This window comes from Eublepharis macularius, chromosome 7, assembly GCF_028583425.1.
Source record: "Eublepharis macularius isolate TG4126 chromosome 7, MPM_Emac_v1.0, whole genome shotgun sequence".
In the NCBI taxonomy this organism is placed as follows: Eukaryota; Metazoa; Chordata; class Lepidosauria; order Squamata; family Eublepharidae; genus Eublepharis; species Eublepharis macularius.
The window spans coordinates 75,343,652-75,358,227 of NC_072796.1; the positions used below are offsets into that span (position 1 = coordinate 75,343,652).

At 43.9% G+C, this 14,576-nt stretch overlaps 1 protein-coding gene across 3 annotated transcripts in view; it reads left to right on the plus strand.

The window, feature by feature from the left end:
* The window catches only part of IMPACT (impact RWD domain protein), a 49,394-nt gene that overhangs the window by 7,049 nt on the left and 27,769 nt on the right, over nt 1-14,576 (plus strand). For 2 of the 3 annotated variants that reach the window (XR_008597430.1, XM_054985323.1), the window contains exons 3-7: nt 2,341-2,393; nt 3,218-3,280; nt 5,023-5,108; nt 7,323-7,454; nt 8,697-8,791. Coding sequence is in view for 2 of the 3 variants with exons in the window: in XM_054985323.1 (XP_054841298.1) it covers nt 2,341-2,393; nt 3,218-3,280; nt 5,023-5,108; nt 7,323-7,454; nt 8,697-8,791 (429 nt within the window). In the remaining variant the exon portion in view is untranslated. The remainder of the gene's footprint in view (nt 1-2,340; nt 2,394-3,217; nt 3,281-5,022; nt 5,109-7,322; nt 7,455-8,696; nt 8,792-14,576) is intronic. The other variant, XM_054985324.1, reaches the window with a different exon arrangement.

Sequence of the window (14,576 nt, forward strand, 5' to 3'; positions counted from 1 at the left end):
AGTTTAGCAATCAAGCCATTAATTTTTTGGATGTGACTGTGTACAAGAGTTGGAACAATGCACTTCAGATACGTCCCTACAAGAAATCTACAGACCATAATTCTTATTTAGATTACAGTTCATTCCATCTGGCGCACTTAAGATGTAATATACTTTATGGCCAATTATTAAGACTCAAACGAAACTCCTCCCTTCAAGAAGATTACAATAGGGGGTGTGAAGAAATGACCAGAGCCTTTTCACACAGGGCTTATCCTAAACAAGTGTTACACACAGCAAGGGAGAGAGCTTTCATTGTACCCAGAGAGAGTTTATTTGCAACTAAAGTTAAGCCGAGAGTAGAGAGGATCAGGTGGGCTGTAGACTATACACCCTTGTCGAAACCACTGAGCAAAATAATCTTCCAGCATTGGTCAGTTATATCAGAGATAAAAGGGTGTGAGCTCCCACCAACCATCGGCTGTAGGAAAACAAGGAGAATTAAAGATATATTAATTCATTCAGATCTGGTTGTGCCAACTGTAGGGGGTAACTGTCATGGGCTGGGCCCGCCCAAGCTGGGAGTCCAGGTACTAGCACGCAGCCAAGGGGTGTTCAAAAGTCACAAGCCAGGTCCAGTCCGTAGTCAGAGCACAAGGTTAATGCCAGGGTTGCCTCCAGGATCCAAAAAGCCAAGCCAAGTCCAGTCCGTAAGTCAGAGCACGAGGGTATCAAGTCAAGGTGCAGGCAAGAGCAAGACACAAGGTACCAGGGAGTGGTTGCAGGTAGTTGACACGTTGCTTCCACGCCTGGCAGTTGCTCCTGACTGGCTTTTATAGCCAGGCGTGATTTTCAGCCAGCTGCTGGGGCTCCATCCTGATGCTACTCATCACTCTCCAGCAGCTGGCGTTGGCTCAGGAGAGAGCACTGCGCCGTCTCTCCTGCAGTTCCAGTCTCTGGCGCTGCCTGCGGCGCTCTCTAGGTGTGAGTGAGCCTGGGGGGGTGGAAGCCCCTGGCTGGGCTTCCCCTGTGGTGCTGGCAGTCCCTGACTGAGCCTCCCCTGTGGAAGTTCCTGGCTGAGCTTCCCCTGTGGTATTGGGGCTAGAGGGTGCTGGTGTCTCAGCTGCTAGCTGTGAGCCTTGATCAGCCAGCAGCTGCTGCTCATGATTGCTGGCTTCTGCTGAGTCAGGGCTAGGGCTGGCTACACAGAACTCTTCTCCTGAGGAGTCCTGGCTGGCTACACGAGGCTCCTCTCCTCCAGAGGAGACCTCACTCTCAGACTGGGCTATGACAGTAACTCCCCTTTGGAGATACTTAATTTTGTGCTCCCACCGTAAGCTATATGTTGGCAACACGATCAGGCCACTCCACACCCAGATCTTGGAACATATTTCCAGGATTAGGAATAAGGTTTTGGAAGTCCCCCTGACACAACACTTTATTGAACAGCGACATGCAGAGACTGACTTTAAAGTTGTAGTTTTATATGTGGCATGCGAGGGTTCTGGTCAGCGCTTACAGAAAGAACTATTTCGTAGAGAGGCTCAGTGGATACATTATTTAGACAGCATGAAGCCACGAGGTCTCAATAACGAACTCTTATTGAATTGCTTTTTGGGATGAATGGTTCATAATTTGTTTCTGTGCCTTTAATTCTTAGCTGCATTTTGTTAGCTACATAAGCGCTTGCAATTTCACTCAGGGCACGCTGGACGGATTGTGTCAGTGTCACCCTCTGGATTGTATGAATGGATAACAACAAGTATGGGTAAGCTGCCTATGTGAGCAATTTCTTTATTATGATTTTGGAAGTGAAACGTTTATTGAATTCTTATTCTGCATCTTTATGCCCCTGAGGAAGTCCGCAAGACGAAATCTGAGTGATAGATAGCTGGCCCCAGTTTGGGCACAGAGTTCGGATTTCCACCTTCCATCTTTCTGCCAAGTCGACTGAAAAGTAAAGAATGAAGATACATATTTTTACAAATTGAGAGGAATTAATTTCTTCTTACCTTGGACTTGGTACCGGAGTTTCTCTCCCTGAGTCTGTCTCGCACCGGGGGAGTGGTATATAATTACAAGGACTGATTCATAGGTATTGATTATATGACCTTTATGAAATTGTGTGCTAGGATATGTATAAGAAGTTTGGATTAATTGCATGAGCACTGGACACTTTATTATAAGCAGAATTATTAATTGTGTGATTAATTGTTGTGATTCCCGGGTGGGTTTGTCCCACTCTCTATATTTTGGGTTATACCGGGTCCAGCCTTGCTAGATAGTTGTGACAACGGATTTTTTTTCTGGCAGCTAGTTTTTTTGGGGGGAAATAACTATTTGAACATTAAAATCTTTTAGGTGAACCTGCCCCCTGAATATCCAACTGCAGCACCACCTATTTATCAACTTAAGTAAGTGATAACTTTTCTTCAGCATATCCAGTTTCTTGTGCTTTTTCTTCACATTTTCTTCATGTGACAGTGCTGTTATTTTACACTCTTATGATGATCTAGAATTTGAGTAAGGGAGGGTGACCCTGATCCTGCCTCCAGCTGTACCCAGTCTTCGGCTCCCTGTCCAACAAGGACAGCAGAAACTGCTTTGGTAGGCCTGGTATAATTTCACTGGACTGTGAAGAAGAGTGTGCTCCATTTTCTGTGAATCATTTTCAAGTTTGGGGTCCCCAGTGAGGGATTACAGGGCCAATAAGCAATTTGAATATTCTATGCATGCATCTCCTGTATCACAATAGCACAGCATTGCTTAGCTTCTGGCCCAGATGAGAAGTTTCCTGCTCATCTTGCCCCAAATTTTACTAGGAATAAGCACAGGGGCCTCAGATTGGTCATTGGGAGGAATGGTCTGGGGGAGACAACATGACATCCTAAAGGGGCATATAGTTTTGACTCTTTTTCAAAACAAAAACAACTTTGTGAAGAATAATTCAACAAATCATAAACCAGAAAAAGAGAAGCATGCAGTTCACATATGGTCACACCATGTTTGCCAAACGGTGGCTAAAGTTCTAACTCACACTCTGTCAATGCCTGTTCTTCTTTGCACTGGCATAACCGCTTTTACCAAATCATTTGCTGTTCCTGTTTTGCTGAGATGGTTGCTATCTTCACGGGGAAAGGCAAGGCTTCAACTCTTACCTTTCCTCTTTTTGGTCTACTTAAATGGAAATGTGTGTTAGAAGTGTTAAAGTAAATTGGCATGTTCATTTTTATTCTAGCGCTCCTTGGCTTCTTGGACAGGAGTATGCAGAAATAGCAAATAACCTGGAAGAAATCTATGCGTAAGCAGTCGAAGTTGAAAACCTTTTAAACTGGATAACTAACTCTTAAAATACATATTTTATTTTCAGTGTATGTGTTTTGTATTTCACAACAGTTCATATTTCACAACAAGCCTGTGAAATTATTGTGCCCCATTTATCAAAGAGGCTTGAGATTGTCATGTTGCCTTCCCAAGTGCTGGACCGTACTAAGAACACTTTCCCAGGAGTAAGCCCCATTGAATAGACCCTGCTTAGGATTGTTTTCTAAAGCAGCTAGATCAAATAATATCTTTGTGTTTCAAGCAGTAGACTATATAACTGTTTGAGTTATAGATTTGGTTATAATGCTGTAAAGTTGAACGGAGATGAGATTCCAAGAAAGAGTAGTGGTTAGGAACAGGGAGACTCACATTTCTCATGCAGCTCGCTAATCATTGTCTCCCAGAGTAATATGCCTCACGGGGCTGGTGAAGATAAGAAGGGGGAGGGGGAGAAGATAAGACCCTGTAAGCATCCTGAGTTTATTGGGAGAAAGATGGGATTATAATAAACAGGTAATACATATAGCTTTTGTTAATCAATATTAAGATTTTTTTGTAAAGTATACTTTACTACCAAGCTGTTTAAAATGTTTATTGAATATGGCCATGTAAGGACGTAGTCTTAAAACCGCAGTCCTGAACAGAGTTATACCCTTCTAAGTCCCTTGACTTTAGTGGATGTAGAAGGGTATAGTTCTGCTTAGGATTGCATTGTTCATTTAGACAGTATGGCTTCATCTGCAACACAGAACTTCCATTGTTGTCTGTGACTGAGAGAATTCTGAGTGTGCATTCACCACTCTTGCAGATAGAAGCGAAAATGCTGGTTGTGTGTTAGATCTAAACCAAATAGTTTCCCTTGATTTTTTTTTATTAAAAACAAGCCTCAGTTTCAAAGCTACGTCTGGGCAGAAATTCTGCAAAGTGCACCATAGCTTTTTAACAACATTTTTCATTTCAAGTATCTGGCTATATCTCAACAGCAGCAACCTACTAGGATTCTATTTTTAAAATGTAGATTCTGTAATGAAATGTCTTTCATGCAGGAATCCAGCAGATGGCAGTAATGTGGGGGAAGTATTTTAACATGTGAGTTTGCTGGGAAATGCAAGTACGTGGATAGTTTTAGGTGGGCAGCTATATTGGTCTGCAGTAGAACAGAAGGATTTGAGTCCAGTGGCACCTTAGGGACCAACAAGATTTTCAGGGTATGAGCTTTCGAGAGCCAGAGAGGTGAGCTCTGACTCTTGAAAGCACATACCCTGGAAATCCAAGTATGTGGGTTTCACATACTTGATAGGGTGATCTCTTTTCTAGTCTTAAGGGTATGGTGAGGTGGACAACTCTAAAATACAATAGTTACGCTTAAGGGTGTGAATATCGTTGGTGGAGTATTTTTAAATGTTAGCCTCAAATACCAATATTATGGACTGTTTTCTGAAAGCCCCTCAATTTCTAAAGCAGTTTTGCCTCTTTGCTGAGAAGGCTGCTGCAAAGCTCAAGGGCTCTTGTGAATGCAGAACTAGTAGTGTGATTCTTTAGATCCTGCCCAGGGTGTGTTAAAAATGATGGGAAGAAGAAAATGCTCAACATCACCATTTCCTAGGTTAAAAGTGATTTAGTATTGCATATTTGAGTTAAGAAAGTGCCTAAAAACATTTTACCCTGTATCATTTTTATAATACACTTCTTGCTTCCTCCCCCTCCCCCAATTTCCAGACAGAATCTTGGTGAAAATATCATTTATCTGTGGGTAGAGAAGATACGGGAAATTTTGACAGAAAAATCTCAGTCCTCTGCTCCAGGTAATGTGCCAGGGCTGCTTCCAGGTTTTGGTGCTCAGAGTAATATGCTGCCTGGCAGGTTTCCCTGGTTCTTCCACAGAGGGCTGTCATGCTGCATTGATTGTGATGACCTAGTCCCAAGGCAGATGAGTGGGCAGCTGAAAGGAGCTTCAGGGAGGGCAGCTGCATCGTTATTTTGCCTGATTGCTGTCTGGCAGAGGAACAACGGAGTGGGCTGTGTACTGCTGCAGAGGCATTTATGCTCACACAGATGCACCAAGGGAGAGAAGGGAAACCAGTCCTTTGGGGGAGCCTAATCCAGTTACTGCAGTAGTGACTAGATTGGACCCCCTCCCCTTTGTTGTGAGTTGGCATGGCTGCTAGCTGTGATGATATGTGGCCCTTTCTCTTTTTCTTTCCTATTGACTGTTGAATGGGAAGGAATCAGATGTTTGCCCAGTTTTGTTGATGATGAGCCTACTTTAGGTCATCACAGCTGCCTGAAGATGCCATTTTCAAACACCTGTAATGTATTAGACATGCACGATTATAAGCACCAGTATTGTTTTAGCGGTTAGTGTCAGACGAGGATCTGGCAGCCCCAGGTTTAATTCCCCACCCTGTCATGGAAACTCCCTGTGTGACGTGTCAGTCGCACACACTTAGCCTAAACTATCTCACAGGGGTTCTGTGAAAATAAGACGGAGGAGAGGAGAACCATATAAACTGCTTGGTGCCCCATTAGGAAAGGTAATGTAAATGTAAAGTAAATAAATAAAATACTAGTAGACATTTTCAGTTCATTTCAAAGAGCCTTCAACATTTTTTCTTAGGGGTGAACTGGAAAGAAAGAAAACTTCAATACAGCAGAGACAGCAAGGAACATTTTAAACTCTGGACTCTGATGCCAGAGTTCAGATCAACTATGCACAAGTACACACACCACAACCTTTTAGTGCGCTGTATTATGAGTTTACTGTGCATTAATACAGAGATACAATCTTAGTGGATTAGATATGATTTCATCATAAGATGCTACAGGAGTAAGTCAACACAAATTTCAGTTTGTTATATTGACCCCAAAATGAATAGCATAGTTGTTCATACTTATGTTTCTTGCTGAAAGGTCTCACATTTAAGAAAGCTTCAAAACTTACGATGTTTATAATAGGTAGGATTTGGTGCAATACGTTTACTGTGAGCTTGGCATTTAAATTTGGTATGTAGCCTGGTGTCCGCTCTGAAGTATTGTTTACACTCAGTCTTCATGCTATTAGATTAGAATTAGCTAAGCCCACATGGTCCACTGCTTCCTCATAGTGGGATTTCAACTGGCAGGGGATCAGCTTGTGACTAAACATGAAGAGAGTTTCCTCAGAGATCAAGCAGGCACGCAGCAATGAAAGGGGCACTGTAGTAGTTCAGGAAATACTATGCAAGTTGCTTTGCTCAGCCATAGGGCATTGCTGCACTGCCTGAACCTCACCTGCCTGAATATGTGATTCGTGATTTGTTGTGTTTCATGAACCACAAACTTTCATGAACTTGCCCCGGTTTGTGAAAATGTCACTTCCGGATCAGCAGAAGGTCTGCAGAGAGCCCATCTCCTCAGTTGCCTAGGAAACTGATTGATCGGCGCCAGGCTGTCTGCAGTGATGAACCGAAATATGAACCAAACGAACTGGGCTAAAATTCATCAAATTCGTGAGAATGAAAGATTCCTTCTGTCACCCATTTTCTAAATGTAGATTTTTTTTTCTTTTTAAGGCATACGTTTATCAAAGAAGTGTTAGCAGTGTGTAATGTGTTTTATTTTCATAAGTAGTTGTTCAGGATGTATTGAGACAGAACTATATGTTAATTTCCTCACAGCTGAAGGTGCTGTATAGGGAGCTGGATCATTGGCCAGTGTACTTCATTATTGTCTACTCTCACTGGCATTATAGTGGAAGATCTTTCTGACACCTGTTATTTCAGACCTTTCCTATCAAGTGATGCCTGGGATTAAATCAGTGCGCTCCTGCATATATTACATGGGCTTTCCTGTGGAATCATAGCCACCTCACAAGCTTTTGGCTCTTTGTTGAGTGTTTAAGAGCACACCCAGGCTTGTGACTCTGTAATACTTTAGAGAACCACTGTGAGTCACAGACCCATCCCACAATTCTAACTGTTTAAATTGCTGTATCAGTGAAAGAGAGCCAGTAAAAGTGGTATGTACTCTTATATCAACAGGACCAGATATTAAGAAAATTACTGAAGAAACTATTGTGGACCAGCATGAAGAAGACTTTTCACTGGAGCGTCAACCGTTTCAGCAATATACAGCCATACCTCTGAATTTTCATCTTCCTGAAAGTGAAGAAGGTAAAGCAGTGGATGCTGATATTCTGTCATGTTTCATTGGTTGCTTTTTGACCTTTGCCAAGGGTTGTATTGAAATATTGATGCAGATCTAGTTAATCAAATAAATCATTAGAAACAAGAAGCAATTCTCACCCCCTTTTTCTTCAGTATGCCTTTATACAGATCATAGAATAATCATTGCCCAAAGTGCTTATAGTATGTACAGCTACACAGTATATACAAGTTCAGTCATTTCTTCACAGTACTGAAAAGTGCTCCTGATTGAGTAGATAAACAATGATCTCTAGGAGAGAAGTGAGGGATAGCAATACCTTGTTTCTTCATAGGGAAGGATACTACTTGGTTTGAAAAGCACTGCACCAGCTGAAAAAGAACATTCCTATATCCTTCCTCATTCCTGCTGCAGCCTCTGTTTGCCTGAAATCATGCCTCTAGGGATTCATGGACCCCTGGAAACTGTTTGGGGAATGAAGTGCAGAGGGAAATAGTTCAATACTGCCTCCCCTGCCAGATGGCAGGCAGTACTTTTTAACAAGTAGAAAATGATTTAAGATCCAAGCTAAAGTCTTTTGGGCATAATGCATATCATCACTACAAAAAATGCATCAGGCTCAGCAACTTGCAGTTATAACAAATAAAAATAGTAATTCTAGTTTTTGAGGTATTCATCTCTCTTCCTCCCTACCCCCTCTGAGATATGGTGTGCAGATTGGTGCTGCCACTTTTTTCCTGTCAGGTTTAACTCTTTCCCCTACTTCAGAGCCAGTGTGTTATAGTGGCTAGAATGACAGACTAAGATCTGGGTTTCCTGCTGTGCCGTGGAAGCTCACTGGGTGACCTTGGGCCTGTCACACACTCTTAGCCTAACCCACCTCCCTGGGTTGTTGTGAGGAAAAAATTAGAGGAGAGGCGAATTATGTAAGCCACTTTGAGTCCCCATTGGGGAGAAAGGTGGGGGTATAAATGAAGTAAACAATTTTAAAAAATCGTTTTCCTAATCTAGATTTGTTCTTCCTCCCCTAAAAAAATACATTTTCCCAGGGTGGGTGGGAGAGTTTCGAACATGATTTAGATTGAGAAACACCACAGAGGGAAAAGACCTTCTGTCACTGCACCCTGATTCAAATCTCTTTCTTCCCCACAGCTATTTCAAAGAAAATATAAAAACACAGGGAGATCCATGTTGTTTGTCTGTTAGAGTAGGGAAGACTGAGTCTGAAATTTTCCATTATAAATTTACAGATGAAGAGTTACCTCCGATCTGTCATGGAAACCCAATCACAGACCGAAGGAGCACTTTCCAGGCACATTTAGCACCTGTTGTGACCCCTAAACAGGTCAGTAATGGCTTCCTTTAGCTCGCCCTTTCCTTCTTTTGTCAGCTGTTTGATATGTATGTAACATTTGTGTGAAATAGGAATTTAGTTATCATAATTTTGGCTCACCTTTCACAAACAGATTACTACTTTCAGAATCTATTTATCCTGTCAAATATACCAGTGAAACTCATTTGTTTCCAAGAGTTTTATTAATTTAAGTGGTTCCGGAAGTATGTGTCAGGATCTTAAAATGGATTGTGACTGTCACTGTAGTGGCTTGTGTGCCCACTGTAGAGGGAGAAGAGGAAGCCCTATTGAATAAAATTGGACCTACTTCTGAGTAAACATGTTTAGATTTGCTCCCTGTGTTAAGTCTGCACTCTTTGGCTAGCATGGTTAATAACATTTCTCACTATAATGCAGCAGCTTCAAGCTATGTGGGCTTGGAGAAAAGCCTTGAATAGAATACCTAGACATATTTTCTCACACTTATAGCCCCATGCTCTCCCTGCAGCTTTTCTAGAATGAGATGCTTTGGGAGGGGTCCAAGAAGGAGAAGAGAGAGAAGTACCTCATGAGCAACTGAAGAGGATTCCTCAGACTGGCAGGTTCTTTTGCAGTGATAGAGAGGACATAGTGACTTCTGTATCTGCTTCCATAGCTAGCTTTCTTTTGGTACCTATGAGCCCCTGCCCCACTCACCGCTCCAGTCTGTCCTCTGCCATGGCTGGCTCCGCTCAGGCACTCCCTCAGCCTCAGATGTGAATGGGGTAGGGGTTAAAGCCACCCGTCTCCTCCTCCTATCCTGCTGGGCTCTGGCTGTGTTTCCCTCTCTCTGTGCCAGCTCCAGTCACCTCTGCCATCTCCTCCCCAGCTTCCCTGGGAGCGCCCTTTATATCCCCTTTCCTCCACCATCTCAGCCAATCCCTCCACTTTCCTTCCTCTCCGGTCCTCTCAGCCTCCGCCCCGTCCTTTGCCCTGTGCCTCCCTGATGGGCTGGGCTCCCCCTCCATCTTGGCCTCCCATTTTCTACCCCACTCTGGGGCTTCTTTTTCTCCCTGAGCCCTCCCCCTGAATCCCTCCCCTGCCCATCCCTTTGCCTGGGCTGGGCCCGCCCCTCACTGGTTGGGCGAGGCTACTTCTGGCTCCACAGCGGGCCTGCCTCAGTGGCCAGGATCAGGCCCGGCCAGCTATTCCCCACCAGGCTGGCCGCTGTGCTGCAGGGTCAGGCAGCAGGTGTCGACACTGGGGCCTGTCCTAGCTTCCTGCTTGCTGTTCGCTGGGACTGCTGCCTTGCCACTCTGCATGTCAGCTGAGCAGCGGCATGGAGCGGCTTCGTCAGGGCTGGCTGCTCCCAGCTTGCTGGCATGCAGCCCGGGCTCCTCAGCTGCCGCCGAGCCTCTTCTTTGGCCCGCAGGCTGGCTGGTTGAGAGATAAGAGGGGCAGCCAGGCCGCAGCTCTCGCTAGTCAGGTTCTCTGGGTGGAAGGGTGGCATCTCTGGGCCCTGGGCTGAGTCCGGCCGTGCCGGACAGTACCATTCCACTCCTCTGCAAATATCTTGGGTCAAAGCCTCCCTGCATTCTATTAGAAGCTAGTTGTTACGGGCCAGTGTAATATAGCTGATGCCACTGCAACAGTAGTGAAGGGTTGAATTATTGATGGTTGTTGTGGGTTTTCCGGGCTGTATTGCCGTGGTCTTGGCATTGTAGTTCCTGACGTTTCGCCAGCAGCTGTGGCTGGCATCTTCAGAGGTGTAGCACCAAAAGACAGAGATCTCTCAGTGTCCCACAACAACCATCGTTCTCCGGCCATGAAAGCCTTCGACAATACATCGGTTGAATTATTTGTGGATGCTCCACTTAAGCTCTTGAACCAGCAGGCACTTCTGCAATTTTTAAACAGGTACTGAGCACCACAACAAAATTACTAGCAGGAGAGGTGAGTCCAGTCACAAAATACTAACGGTTCTACAAAATGTTAAGCAGTTTCAAGCCAAGCATTCTCTTATGATGCACGTGGCTGTTTCCCAATGGTAACTCCTTATAAACGTGAAGCTAAGATGCAAATGGCCTTCCTGGGCTCTTCTGCTCCAGGGAAGTGTAGGAAATCCAGGGCTAGCTCTTTACTTTTGAGGAAGAGATAATATGGAGAAGAAGTACCAGGGTCCCTTCTCAGAATCCACATTTCCCATAAAAGACTTTGCCAATCCACCAGTATTGTTTCCCTTGTCCTTTTTTTGTGCTACCAGTTCTTTTCCTCGCTCTTCTTCTCTGCTCCTTTACCAGCTCTTGTCTCCTCCCTTGGCCTTTGTCCTGTTCTCAAGAATCACATTGGTGGATGCCATAGCATTCATGAGCGCCATTTTGGGGGTGACTGCCCTAACCTGTATCAGTTCACTCTACTACATCTAAGTTGGCAGTAATCATGATTTGCTATGAAGTCCAAAACCTAGTTTGTGATTGGTGTTTGGAAATGTAATCTAGGCTTACTGTAAGCCAGGAAGTGAGTAAAAGTATTGGCACACAGAGGGGGAGAAGGAAACACTCAGACCCACAACTCGTTACTGGCAGCCAAACCATAGTTAGGACCATGATGTCTGCACTGGACCTGAACTGTACATATGAAGCTGCCTTATATTGAGTCAGACTCTTGGTCCATCAAAGTCAGTACTGTCTGCACAGACTGGCAGCGGCTCTCCAGGGTCTCAAAGCAGAGGTCTTTCACATCACCTACTACCTGATCCTTTTAACTGGAGATGATGGGGATTGATCCTGGGATCTTCTGCATACAAAGCAGATACCCTGCCACTGAGCCATGGCCCTTTTCCCCTAACAGTATCTTAGTCCTAAAAATAAATCTTATTTTTACAAGTAGTCATGTAATCAAACACAACAGTTATTGTAGCAGATTTTAATTCAATCTCTTGTCCCAGTTGTGTCCAACTGAAAAGATTTTGCAGCATCGCCCTGTTATATGCATATGTCTAAATAGCTGTGGAGTCTCATAATTGTCACAAAGAATATTGTGTATAATATACTTTATAGGTTGATACATTTATGGGAAACAAATTGATGCCCCTTGTAGCACATGTTGATGGATATAGGAATAGAGTGGTGGTGGTTCAAGTGCAAAGACTATCATGTGGTAGAGTGAGGCATTTTTTGCAGGCAGCTGTCCCATTGCACTTACATGATAAATAACCTTTTTCCTTTCCAAAAGAAGATTTGCTACTTCAGCTGACAAAATATCTTGAGCCAGCCCTATCAATGAAAGAGAAACATCAGTTCAGTGAGCATCCTAAGAACATGATTACTTTTTCAGATTGAGGAATGCGCTTCTGGGAAGGAAGCCAGTGGAAGTTAATCACACAGTGAAGTCCCATGGAAATTAGCTGTTACAAACTTCAGCTGGGTTCGTTCCCTGGAGCGAAAATTGAAACTACTGATAGTTTGTGTTCCTGTAGGTCATTTGGGCAGGTGAATGTATGAAATGGTGCGCCTGGAACAGTCAATAACTAGAAATGAAACTAGAAGTCAGGTTTTTAGCACTCTTCTCCTATGGATAATGCAGTAACAGTGAACAAAGATGCCCAGACAATCACTTTCGGTCTCTGTTCTTGACACTTGTTACTGCTTTTTATAGAGTTTCAAATGGATTCTTGCTATATAGATGCACAGATGAGAGAGCAATCGATCACCAGAGTAGCTTGCTCAACTTTTAGTTTAGCATCTCTGTGTTTTCTACCAAAACTGATTAGAAAAGTTACAAACTCATAGAAGAATCGAATTTTGCAACTAGATAAGATCTGAGAATGATTTAGTCTAAACCTGAGAACAATTTAGTCTAAACCGTCTTAAATATTGCTCCCTGTAGAGCTCAGAGAATAGTCTATTCTTGAAGTTAACAAAGTATCATTGACTGCATCTCTAAATTTTTAGTGAATTCAAAAGTCTTCCTGCACATCCGCGGGAAAACTGAAAGAAGGGAGTGGAAACTAAACTTAATCCATGTTTCATCATATAGTTCTAAGATCTGTACAAAGCATTTATGATTTTACGTCTAGGTATAATATGTATTGCTTAGGACCTTTTACTTATCTTGGGGCCGGGGGGTGGGTGGAGTGGGACTAGAAGATCTGGTGCAATGCCAATTTCTTCTTGGTTGCTCTTGATTTATATCTTGTAGAATCCTGTCCCAGCCTTTTTTTCAGATGAATTTCTGCATTGATTGGGGATGAGGGGCCACAGGTCAGTGGAAGAGCATCTGCTTTGTGTGCATAAGGTCCCAGTTAGTCCTCAGCATCTTCAATTAACAAGGCCACATAGTGGTTGATGTGAAAGATCTTTGCCTCAGATCCTGGAGAGCTACTGCCAGTCTGAGTACTGACCTTTTTTTTTTATTTTTTTATTTTTCATAGCTACAAAACACTACACAAGACTATCACAAGGAAAGGGGAGAGGGAAGGGACAAAGGGGGTGGGAAAAGAAAAGGGGGGGAATGAACTACAAACACTAAACACTACACTTCAATGTTTCCCTTCATACTGTCATAATACAAAAATAGCTCCATAGAATAATGATGGAGTGGTTAATCATACAGAGAATAAACATTTCAAATTCTGATTAAACTTTCCTCCCCCTTCTAGGTCCCGGACGCAATTCTCTCTGTGCAACTGCTGTTGCGATGCTGTCCTCCCCCCGCCCCCTCCGGCTCCTCCTTTTCTTCGTTCTTGGTGCAGCAGAGTTCTGGGTTTTTATTCTCAAAATCCTTTAGTTGATCTTCTGATAATATCTTATAGGCCTGATCTTTATATCTGAACCATATTCCTTCCGGGAATAACCATTTGTACTTTATTCCATGGTCCCTCAGAAGTGCTGCAAACTTTTTATATTTAAAACGCCGTTTCCGGACTAGAAATGGAACGTCCTTCAAAATCTTGACTTTCAAACCCATAAAGTCCAAATCCGCATTGTATGAGTTATATAGGATGGTGTCCCGAATCTTTTTAGATGAAAAGTCAATAATGATCTCACGAGGCAACTGTCGCTTTGTTGCATATTTTGAAGAAGCCCGACGGACCTCCAAAATGGCGCTTTTGACCTCTTCTTTAGTCGTCCTCGCGGGTGTCGCCAGTAGTTCCAAGACCAAATCCCACAGATCCTCATTTTCCTCCTCTTTAACGTTTTGGAGACGCAAAATTGTCTGCGTTCGTTCCACCTGTAGCCCGATCAGCTGGTTCTCCACCAACTTCAGCTCCTTTTTTGTAGCCTTCACAAGTGACGCACTTTCCAGAGCAGACTTTTCTGCCCCCCCCCGCTGCTGCCTTAATGGTTTTCACCTCGCTTTCAATTAAGCCCACCCTTTGATCAGTTTCGTTCAGCTTGTCAACAAAGGGTTTTATAGCTTCCACCACCGCCCTGCGTACCAACTCTTCGAGCGACTCCCCCTTCTGCAAGGTAGCCGAGATTGACTTACCGAGAGCGGGACTTTGCTTCTTTGCTGCCATTTGGGGGGGGGGGCGCCAACAAAATTCTGGAACTCAACGAAGGGGAAGAGCGAGTCTTCTTCAGATCAACCTCTCCTTCACAAACGCTTATAGAACAGAAGGGATTCGCTTGTTTACAGGCTTCCGCCTGTTTCTTTTACTTGCCGTTTCTCGTTGCCCAGCGGCACTCGAGGCGCCGCGCACATCTGCCGGCCTCCATAGGGACAAACGGGCAATTCCCCCCCCCGCATTGATTTCGGGGAGTTCTTCCCGCCGCGTCCCGGACCCTGGCTCCCTCCCTGGGAGTCCTGGGGGCTA